This window comes from Vanessa atalanta, chromosome Z (assembly GCF_905147765.1).
Source record: "Vanessa atalanta chromosome Z, ilVanAtal1.2, whole genome shotgun sequence".
In the NCBI taxonomy this organism is placed as follows: Eukaryota; Metazoa; Arthropoda; class Insecta; order Lepidoptera; family Nymphalidae; genus Vanessa; species Vanessa atalanta.
The window spans coordinates 1725812-1738473 of NC_061902.1; the positions used below are offsets into that span (position 1 = coordinate 1725812).

Consider the following 12662-nt stretch of genomic DNA (forward strand, 5'->3'; position numbering starts at 1 on the left):
AATTTATTTATGAAAGGCAAATAAGAAAATTGATCACCTTCGGCCATAGACACTGGCAGTGTGAGGAATATAAACCACTTCGTACATCGTCAATGTACATCCAATTATTGAAACTAAGATTTTGTCGTGACTCAAGTATGTAGTTACAAAAGTTCACTCATTCTTCGAACAGAAATACACCAATACTAGTATTATTGTTTGGCGGTGGAATTTTTGATGGGTGTATACCTATACAAACTTACACAAGGCCATACCAAGTTTGCAGGGTACGAGTAAGTTGGCCAGAGTGTGTGAACAGAGGAATAAAATAAAATGTATTAATATATTACATTCATAACGATTTCATAAACATACATCATAGAAAAACGTATCTGACTACTTGGAGGTATTATCCTAATAGCGTAGCATTTAAGTCCTTTTATGCGGTTGATACGAGCAGCCGCCGGTATGTTGAAAAAAAAAAACTTACGCTTAAAAAGGTTTCATAGACAATTTGCTAATTGTTTTTTTTTTTTATTATCAATTAATATAATTAATTTAAAAAGAACAGTTTCTAATTCTTTCTCCGTTCTGCAAAAAATATCAGCACAATTTCAAGACATTAACACGCTGAATCGATGCCAGATACACGTGTACTAATTATATTTTAAATTGAGATATTATCATGAAACTTATCTGAATCTAGTTCATTAACCTTTCACAAAATAAATCAACCATTGCGTACTATAGTACGTAAGTACAATTCCACTCCAAAGAGAGATTAAAATGAATGAATATTTTCAGTTTAAATATTTTTGAAGAAGTTTTCTTCTGGAAAAATGACTTCATTTAAGGCTCATGGTGAGTATATTTAATATGGATAGGACTTTTAAGCTTGCTGTTAAAATTAAAACAATGCTCAGTTATTAAAAAATATATATTCTCAACATGCAAATACACGAATAAACCAAATACATTTTTTAATATTAGTAAGATAAGGTTCACAATGTAGCACAGATAAACAAACGATGTGTATTTAAAAAAAATGATAATCGAATCGGAATCGATTAATAAAATCGATTTCCAAATGTCGATTAATAATCGTCCCACCATTTGGAATTTTCAATATCACGTCATATTTTCAGAATTTCCTCCTCGTTCTAGATATGCGCTGCGAACGGAAAATGCAACCTGTTACCTAAACGACGTATTTCCATTTTATATTTACAAAGAATAGGCCTTCGGTATTCAGATGATATTTTAATAATTCGAAACTTTTGATCTCAGTTAAAGTTTGAGAATTTATCAACGGAAAATCTCTTAAATTTTTTAGTGGTCAATCCGGGATTTGAACCCAGAACAATGGGGCTTGCAACCGTAATAACTAGACAAACGAGGCACTTACATTTTTCAGATAATTAATGAGCATAGCTTAGTTTGAGTGGTATTCGAAATACTATTTTCAATAGTAGAAAACTAGGCTACGTATTTCTGTTTAGGATTTGCATACAGACACATAAATATAAATATATTTAGTGAACAATACAAACTGTACTTTAAAACTAAAGACTTAAAGACACAAAACTTCTCAGAGATTTTTATATAACAAAAAAAAACTGAATACTCAATCTGTGTTGCAATCTTAATACTATTAACATAAGGTCTACAATAGCTTGTTGCAAATATAATGCATATGTCACACATGATCGCTATAGTATCGTAGTAAGGGCTATTATAAAGTGCTAGGTTCAACAAACTGTATAACGAATCGGAATGAATCTGTGACTTGATTACGTTTGTTCGCTATCACGGAATGTGAGCCCATAGAAAGTATAAAGTACTGGAATCACCACGAATTTATAAATGTATGTAGTTAAAACGAATTGATCTTTAATTTGAAATATTTTTTTGCAACCTCATATAATTTATTATTTATGACGTAACTTAGACGTAAAAAGTACTTTGAAACCTTCACGTATAGGTACTAATTGTGCGTACAAAGCATTGAGAGTTAGGGAATACAGAGTTCATCTATGTTGGCGAACACATTTGGACACACATTTTGGCACTATCGATTACAATTTATATTTTATTCTATTCTTTTCCGTTTTAAGATCAATATATAAATAAATAAGGCACTAGACTGCAGTTAGATTATATTAAGACAAATTCGTGTAATAAGTTCATTGCTTGTTCGAAAAAGGTTGTTTTGTTACTGCGACAGAGGTCTAATTATATATATTTTTCAGATCCAAATTAAATTTACGACTTTGTTTCAGGATATAAAGTTCATGCTGCTACCTTGGGTTTTCGTGATGGGACTGGAGACACTGGTCGAGGTCGTTAACCTCGTTTACTTGTTCTACTTACAAACGGTAAGTAATGATATGTTAATGTTATGTATTCAATTTAATTCACTCATCTCAGGCTTACTAGGTCAATTATTTGAATGGTATGGAACTGCTTAATTCGACCTAAGTGTATAATACGGTTCTCGTAAAGGTCAAGCTCTTCATATATATAGACTTAAATGACCGCGTAATAATTAAAATTTCAAATAATTTTAATTGAAATAAAACAGGTTTGGGTGGAAGTTGGTCTGCCTGCGCGATATAATTCCCATTTCACGTTCATAATTTTCTTTTTTGCTATGCATAAACTGATTCAGTTTTGCGATTACTGCTTGAATGAAATTGAAAAAGGTTTGTTGGTAGTCGATAACGTAAGTGGTTCTAAATGTACGCATGCGAACCGCTTATGGACATAGGATTAAATATTTATTTGTGAAGTATCGTGCAAATATGATTAGATAACACCTCCTGATCAGCTCAGATCTCGTATTTACGTCGGTCGCGGAAAACATCGTGAGGTCGCATGTTTTGAACGTAATTTTCTCGTACATCCAAGATTAGTGAGACGTGTTTGAATAATAACTCTAACTTTTACACAGCATACTTACTTAAAGTTATTGAAAAAAATATTTAAAATGTTTATAATTGCCTCGTCCGTGCCAATGAGCAATAACCTTGAAACGACCCCCTCCAAATATTTACCAAACCAAACTAAACTACATACATCCGAACAAGATTATATTATTCATATTGTGGATCGTAATTTTTTGTATGGAAAGAAAAAAAACTCAATCGTAGTACACAATTTACTCTATGATTATAATAATACAGTGAAAATATTATAGCAGATAAAAATTGCGTTCGTCTGAGTCTTGTAGCTTGATAAATAGATAATCATTTGTAACAGACGCTTCTAATTTAGCAGCAATTCTTTTTTAGTACTAATTTCTTTGGAACCAAGAGGATCGAGTGAGTTCTAACTAAAATTTAAGTTTAAGTCCAAGCAAACAAATTATTTAAATGGCATTTTATTTTGCATGTTAGGCATTGAAAGAAAACGTCACAGATAAAGAAGTGTAGGGATATTATCGAGTGCTAAGTTCAACAAACTGTATAACGAATCGGAATGAATCTGTGACTTGATTACGTTTGTTCGCTATCACGGAATGTGCGAACGTAGAACGTATAAAGTACTGGAATCACCACGAAATTAGAAATTTATGTAGTTAAAACCAATTGATCTTTAGTCTGGAATATATTTTTTGCAGCTTTAATTTAAATTTATTATTTATAACTAACTTATGCGTAAAAACTACTTTGTCAGAAACCTTCACGTATAGATACTTAGTGTTTGGCGATACTTTTAATTTTTTAATTGATTTCTAATATATTTTCCAAAACTGAAGAAACATTTTCCACGTAGTGGAATATTCATAGTTATCAAGATAGTTTCGGGATGTGCCAATAAATATTCTTACATATTACACTTGGGTCTATAAGATATATTTTATGTCTTGACTCTTCTCGTTATCGTCTATTCCCGATGCAATTAGGATGTAACTTTTTGGAATGGAGCACCGTACAAACGTCAAGTGGTGCCAATTAGTACTTTTAGCAACAATATCCAGTCTATTTCGCATCTATTTTTTGAACCGTAACTTACTGCTTACAAGTTAAAGCATTATTTCTCGGTAGATTATAATCTATCAGTTCACAATATTTCGGCAGTTTACAATCTCGCGTGATAGATTAAAATCTAGCGGTATTTACAATTCTACGGTGATATATATAAATATTGAATTTTATTTTATTGTTTTATTTTATGATCAAGCTATCTTGTTAGACGAGCGAATGGGCCACCTGATGATAAGTGGTCACCACCGTCCATAGACAATGGCATTGTAAGAAATATTAACCATTCCTTAGATCACCAATGTGCCACCAACCTTAGGAACTAAGATGTTACGTCCCTTGTGCCTATAGTTACATTGGCTCTCTCACCCTTCAAATCGGAACACAACAATACTGAGTACTGCTGTTGCTGCTCTACCTACCCAGACGGGTTTGCACAAAGCCCTACGGTATTATTAACGTGTACTAAAAGACCAGATGCGATAAGGTGAGAAGTGAACTTTAGTATCTTTTAAAAAGTAAGATACAAGACACGTGATATGTATGAACGGAGTAGAAGAATTAGTTATCTCTTTCTTACTTTACTTATTGTAACTTTTCATATATTTTGCTCTTTATTTTTGATGAATGTTCGAATAGCACGTCAAAACAATAGGTCGTCGTTTCGTTTCGCTCCACTTTTATTAGCGTACTGTTCCATCAGTTTAATTAAGACATACACAGGCAGAAGGCTATAAGGCACGATGTTATAACCTATTGCAATCTGAGAAGAAAAACATACATACATACCGTATATTTACGTTTTCCATATTTTGGCTAGTATTACAGCTATTTTGTGTACTACGAACAGTTCTTTATTAAGATATCATTATTTATATAGTACTTATTACACTATTCCACTTATCTACTGATATCCAGTTTCATTTATTGAGTTTCTTGCCGGTTCTTCTCGGTAGAATCTACATTCCGAACCGGTGGTAGCTTTACTTTAATTCGTTTGTTAAATGACGATTCAAAAGTGCTTGTAAAAGCCTACTCGAACAAAGTATATTTTGATTTTGATTTGACTTCCAAAGTTTCGATAACAGCACGTAAACATTAAAAACGTACGCGTACACGTATCAACGTGTGCGTAGGTTTTAAAATATAAAAACTTTTGTGAATCAAATTTATAAAAATATTTTTTTTTATATTTGATGTCTTGAAATCTAAGCGAAAACCACTTGATTGTGTTCAATGAAACTCAGTACGATGAAAGCTTTTATCCTGAGACAAGATATGGAAGACTTTTTACTGGAAAATAAATAGGTTACACGGGGCAGGTCTCTAGTTCCCAGTCGTTCCAACCGAGCCCAAAGAGAGCTTCTCTTTTTATATGTGTACACTTCAAACTCGAATGTAAATTATTATTATTTATTTATATTAATCGTTTAACTACGATCATACTTTTTTATTGTTCTCAAAGTTTCAATCAGTTGATAATAATCGGCCTAATGCGACTCTCTGTCTGACCGTACGTTAATAATGGGTATAACATTTAAAATTATTTAAATATTTGATGATCTGTGGTGATAGCAAATAATTTATTTTAAAACATATTGTAGTACAAGACAAAGAAAACTTAACTAAAATGTAAATTATGTATAATAAATATAAGACTCCACAACATTGCCTCATTGGAATCTTTCAGGGATACAAATTACAGTTATTAAATTTTAAGCAGCGAGACCTTTGTGAATAATGGCATGTGACCTTGATCTCGGTACAACGATAATAAAATAGGTATTTAAGCAGTTATGTGTAAAGATGGAAGACGGAAACAGGTTTAAGACTTAAAGGGAATATCGTAACAAAAGATACATTGTGTTACTAGACATAAAAAAATCAAAGGACCGTTACGCGGGATATATTCTGTTAAGATGTGGATCTACTCAACGTGCAAGGTGAATTGTACGATTGGGAAAAAAACGCGTAGGTCTCTTCAACCAAAGGCTTCGTCTCGCACGATTTGTTTGACAAATCACATGGCTATTTGCAAAATAACAATTGTAAATAAAACAATTAAAAAATAATAATAAGAAGAAAAATAATCACAAAACAATGAATAACACCTTTCATTAATAATTGTGAGCTGCGCAAATATAAAAACAAATACAACAAACATTGCCGAATATTTTTCGGATATTTAAGATATGCTTCGTATATTTGGTAAATTTCTTTACGGCTTTGAACTCACATATTTTAATTAGGACTCATGCATTGACTGCCTCTGAGTTACATATATTGATTTTGCTTAAATCCTGAATATTCAAGATAGTAAACAAAGCCGCTACCGCCGTCTGTAAGCTTTGATCTTTCAAGCCACGCAACGGCTTTTAATGCTTTCATCAGTAAACAGATTGCTTCAAGAGGAAGGTATAATACTTGCATTTTATAGTAGAGAAAAGCCGTGAACTTCATCTTTACTACCCGGAAAAAGGCTTTTTATGTTTGTTTTTCAATCTAAAAGTTGTATATTGTTTTTGTACGCGTGTGAAGCCGAAATGTGACTGTAGTAATAACATAAAAACACAAATATTAATAAAGAATACCGTACAAAATATATCTGCTGATTACGCAAATATTTTTCATCGATACCACGAAATATTTTACAAAAGAAGCAAACGCAAGCATCGTGTTCAACTCAAAACATTCTAACAACAGTTCAACCCAACTTTATGTGAACAAAATATTTTCGATGTTCACAGAATTTTACAGACACAATCGATTTTTTCAGTTTAGCAATTTCGATAAAGCAATTCCTTGATAAAGCCCTTGGTAACATTTTATACCCTCCACGTAAATTATTTCCATACACTGAGGCTTACGTGGAGTAAGCAAGGCACGTTGTTATCAAGAGAAGTCTCAAGTCTAACTACGGACATTACTTTCCTTACTTCAATATTTATTTTGTTACGAAACTTAATCGAGTACTTGGACTTCCTTATTTAATAATAATAGTTAGTATTTTTTTAGCCAAAATACCATAATACTAGTTATAATAGTGCATAAAGCGAATACATGCAGTTGCAATAAATTCCACTTTAAAAGACCTTTATCCAATGGTTGACTAGTCTAGATGCATTAAATTTAACAAAGTTTGAAAGTTGTATGTTTTCGAATGTACTACATTACTTGTGTATGATACGGTGTATTATTTGTAACTAAAAAATAATGGACCACTGCTGAAAAAAGATCTACTTCCCTAATGAGGAGAAAGTGTCATGTTTTTTCGACCACGCTGCTCCAATGTGGTTAGTGTATATATAAAAATAATTATATTGCTTAGGGTTGAACATAACGAGGGTATTCTGGGAGAAACGGATAAGTAGCGAAACTGTTATAATGAGAAAAAGGCAATTTTAGTTTTGCATGATCACGGGTTAACGATGAAGCATAATTACAGAACATTTTCAATACTTATACTCAGATACAGTATCTAACATTATTTTGTTTTATGCAATAATTGTCATAAAAGTTTAAGAAAGATTTGCAGTTATCATGTTTTATCTTATACGAAAACTAGCTGTAAATCTCTTAAACGCGCATTAATCTTTACATTAAAAATAGTTCTCTGTCCGTATTATATAAGTTTATGCTATGATATTATGTTTGATCTGTTAATATAAAATACAATTTTCTTTAAGTGTTTTCTGGGTGAACAAAGTAAATTGTTTTATTCCGTTAACATTGTATTTTTTTTTTTAAGAGTAAACTGCTGGATATATTCTTTACGCAGGAGAAATTAAATCCGTTGTTAAAGCTTCGACAGATATATGTTCTTACCAAAAACGACTAAAACTGAGTATCCAATGTGTCAAACTAAATTTTTAAATTTTTTTTCACTTATTCGGTTCTGCCGGAATACCCTCGATAGTGACTTGGTTAAATGAAAAAGTAATATTTCAGTACATTCTTAGTGTGTCTTCGTGCAGGTAAGTTTAAATATGAACGGAATTTTTTTTAGCTGAATAATATTCGTTAAGTTCACTTTGAATTGGACCTTTTAGTAAAATGGCTAGGCTATTAATTAAAAGGCTAATTATAATTAAACTAGCTGTCTGCGACATTTATAAATAGTGCGGAAATTCACCCAATGCATGCACGATATTTTGCTCTATCGTCAAGCACGATGAAAACTGTGATACCTGCTTATTTTAATTTCCGAGTCACCTAAAATAGCGTCTCACAGTATATTGGTTTAAAATATCTTGCAAGTGAGATACGAATAGAATTCTTACAGAAGAACACTGCTTTAGAGCTGTTCTTTAAAAAGTACTCGAAACAAATCTCAGATCACGAGCATGAAATGTATATGTAATATGTATGTATGTCTATGTTTATAACTATATAATATGCGACATTTACTACAACAATTATAAAATGTATAGGAAACTCGTATTAAAATTGCGTTTCTAATACTGTAGTTTTGTTCTCAACATTCCAAAAGTGACTATAGGATACTCAAGGTGATCATTTTGTTTTTTTTCAAGTTATGTTCCTGATCGATCAATTAGGTAATTATTATGTAGTACTAGACAAATATGATCTTTAATATAATGTATTATAAATACCATTTAATTGAAAAGGAGAGATATCACACTGGAACAATTTATTTATTTACGCGGGGATCACAGAAAAATTTACAAAACGCCTAAAGCCTTTCGTTTCGGGCTGGCTCAATAAAGAAGTTGTCATATCGAAACGAGTACGAATACTTTACGATATTTTCCACTTAAAATTTAAGTAATCAAGAAACCTCTTTAATTTTCTGCACATCCATGATAGATATTGGTTTTTGTGCGCTTTTTTACGTGTACTTAGTTTACCCTAACCGTTGAACATTGTAGTGTACACAGATCTATAACGGTATATTAATTACTATTAGATTTATATTTTATATGAATATATATTATCTGTGCATTTATGAATCTGTCATCTCGTGTGACACATGTCGCAAAAGCGCGGGAAAAGAAGATATACTTATGTAAAAATTGGCGCGCAGTGAAGACGGTGTGTTTGCACAGCGAGCTGGTATTAAAATATAATAACTATTTAATCTAATTGGTAAATCGATCTTACATGTGAACATTACAAACATAAATAATCAAAAGCGGAAATTTGTTTTAGTTTGGTTTTGTTTTTGCCTGTGTATATTAAAAATTGTTCGAGTTCGAGCTTCGAAGCTACAAGCATAATTTTTAGATAGGAAGGTCTGGGCCATTCGATGCTCAGAAGCATAATTGGAATAAGGAAGATGTAATTGCATTTTGGATGCTTAATCAACACGCTCGACTGGACTTGTTATGATGTCAGGGTTGTATAAAACAAAGAAGGAGAAGCGGTTCTATCAAGCGTCTTTATATACTTCCTATATTTATGATATAACTTACATATATGTTTAATTCATTTGTTCAATAGTAAAGTGTCTTATGTTCACCAAAATAACTGGACTTTGTTTCATTCAATGATGTTTAAAAAAATATCGACTCTTTATTTTTTCTATTGACGGTAAACAGTCTGTCACATACAATTCTTTTTTAGATTTAGTTTTAAAATATTTCTATCTTACTATGTCAGCTCGCTCCTATTTATATTTTAACGATATTAGCTCAACTACCTACTTAGTGTTTTAATATTAGTATAGTCTGATAAAATACAAGAATATTAAAACTTCTACAAGAAGTTTTCGAACTTTCACATTTACACTAATTATGACTGATATTATATAGATAGTATTAAAATTATCATCAATTCATGAGTTGACTTGGTATGTGATGCTGATTAGAGGGTATATGATGCAAATAATGCAAGAAATAAGTAACGAACTTAAATATTTGAAAAAAAAAGCGAACAAACATTTCCTCAAACAGGGTAAAAACAAAAAGAATGGCCTCAAGTCATGGAGAAAACTAGATAAAGAAGGAAATTGCACAAAGGTTGTTTAAATTGTAGTGTGAGAAAATATATGACCTTGTACTTAAACAAAATCTCAGTGCATTAATAACTTAAACTTATCAAATAAAAAAAAAATATGATTAATTTAAAAATGGAAATTTTTATAGGGGTTATTTTTCTCCTTCATTTAATTGGTATAGGGGATCTCTTAATTAATTCGCTTGATACTGTTATATGCTACACATATCTAAACTAATCGACGAGATGTTTTTCTTGTAATGTTGCCCGGCTAAAAAATTCTAAAACAATATACATATAACTTATACCAGAAAATGATGCGCGTTTCGAATAAGTTTTTTTCGCTTTTATTTCGACTGGTAATGTGAACTAAAACGAAACTTACAGCACAATTGTGAAAGATCGTACTTATAAAAAAACGTTTCATAAGGTTCGAAGTTTCATGAAATTAACAACGCAACGCAACGACATTAAAGATTCGTTACTCGTTACTAAAAAATAAACCAGTTACCGATCTACAATAACCTCGAAAAAGACGCGGATGATGGTATTGACATTTTCAACGATAACCTAAATCTATTTAGAAAACAATTAGTTTCAATATTTTCAATTAACAACTAATAATAGTGATTAAATCTATTTTCTTATTCATTTCACCATTTCATAATTTCATTTTATTTTTCATTGTCATAACTTTTTCATATTTTTCTGTATAATTTTTTCTTTTCATTTATTGTAAACGTTTTTTGTAAAGTATACAATGTATTCTTAAGTGCTGATGTTATTTGATTTTTATAAGTGAAATATTTCGTCTACAATCTGTGTTCACATAGTTGTTGGGTTATAACTTAGCTTGCTTATAATGTTTACTTATATTTTAAATGTGTCTTTAGTTATAATCTGTTTTGTGGACCATAAATAAATAAATAAATAAATAAAATAACAAATAACTGAATCTAGTAACACGCATCAATATGGTGTTTGTAATTTACTGTTTTCAACATTTCATAAGTGACATACGGAAGTGAAATGAGTTCTTGCTTATTACACAATAAATAATGCAATTCCGTATTCGAAAATCGAATTCAGTTTTTGATTTTAAAGATTACTTCTATCTCTGATAAAATAATATATTTTACTATAAACTTTGTAATAATGATATAATCTATTTATTCATTAGGTAATGCAAAAAAATACACCGTCTTAAAAAATGTACAAAGTATAAAACAAGGTAAAAATTTAAAATTCTTTTTTTTACATACTATTTCATCATTTATACTCACATCTCGTCCACTTACATTTAATACCTGTGTTTCTTTAATTAGCGTATATCACACTGAAGTTTTATTTTATATCTCTGCAAAAGACCAACACTTCCATAACCGGTATCGAGTCCAAAAAGCAAAAAAAATTATATAAAAACATTATAGATGACTTTTGTCAAATCATTAACAGATTTGTGTATATTATTGTCTGTCTGTTACTATTGATTTTTCTCTTAAACAACCGAGTTCTTAGAAATATTAAAGTATATAAAGAATATTTTATACCGCTGATCAAAATAAAATAAAATATACTGGTTAAAATATTGAATTCTCATTGGACGCCGATTGCCGACCAATGACCATTCAGACTTAAGTCTAATAACAAAATCAGACTTTGATGCACGTTTCAGAAGCAGGGGTTACATATTTTTATTATAGGTGAAGTTACCTATAATCTTTTAAGCCAGTCAGTCCATATTATCTTATATCTTGGTAACTATTTTACTGTGTATCAAGAAAAGTACTAATTATAATCATTTAAAATTCCAGTTTTCTTCATCTAAAATTAAACACTCACCTCATTATATTACGACCGTCCATTTCCTTTAATATTTGACGTGAATTATTGTCTATTTACGACATTTTTAGTAGCAGTAAAGCTTCCTTGGATATCGGGTACAGTTCCCTATCGGTACCGAAGAATTGATCAGCGTAATTTTCTTAGACATCTAGTTTTAGTAGTCATTAACACAGAAATAAATGTTACGGAGGAATTTTATTGGAAAGTCATAGCTACGTATTATATTTTATTTTAATGTTTACTTAAAGATGACTTTAGATTCGAGATGATTTAGTAGACGGAATGCATGCCTCTTAACCAATCAAACCTACGAAAGTATCAAGTTTTCAGGCAGCAATGAAATTATCAGTAACTCATCTCCTAGTTGAAGAAAAACTGAGTGAAAAGCCTGTATTTAAAACATTACACATTATATTAAAGTACGAGAGTTAAGACAATACCTTTTCTTTAACTAGAAAAAAGTTGGTTTAAATGCTTAAAGATTTTGTTATACGAACTTCATTTACAACTGTAACCGTAGATGTTAGCTGTTAAGCTTACGCTCGATACATTGATACAAATTAAGCTGGACTCGTTTCAATTTAAGCGTTGTTCATATCGTTGAATTTTACCAACATTGCTTATCAACGTTACTGAAAATGGGTATTGCGAGCACATTCGCGTCACAAATGCCACGAAGTTCAGTTTCACGAAACCGCAAGCGTGGCATATTTCAGCAACTCGACAATCTTTGTAAAGTTCTGTGTGTTATTAGTCGTGATGTAATATTAAGATTCTAGTAAATTAATGAAGATAAATATTTATATGTGACCATTAATATGCAAAAAGGTAAGTGGTCATACGTGATAGTCAATTAAAAATAATTACATGACTATACATATGAACTACACTGTATATTAT

General features: G+C 30.9%; 1 protein-coding gene across 2 annotated transcripts in view; it reads left to right on the forward strand.

Moving 5' to 3' along the window:
- Positions 1-12662, forward strand: part of LOC125076181 — a 189608-nt gene that overhangs the window by 81913 nt on the left and 95033 nt on the right. For both annotated transcript variants that reach the window (XM_047688191.1, XM_047688192.1), the window contains exon 5: positions 2259-2354. In XM_047688191.1, the coding sequence (XP_047544147.1) occupies positions 2259-2354 (96 nt within the window). The remainder of the gene's footprint in view (positions 1-2258; positions 2355-12662) is intronic.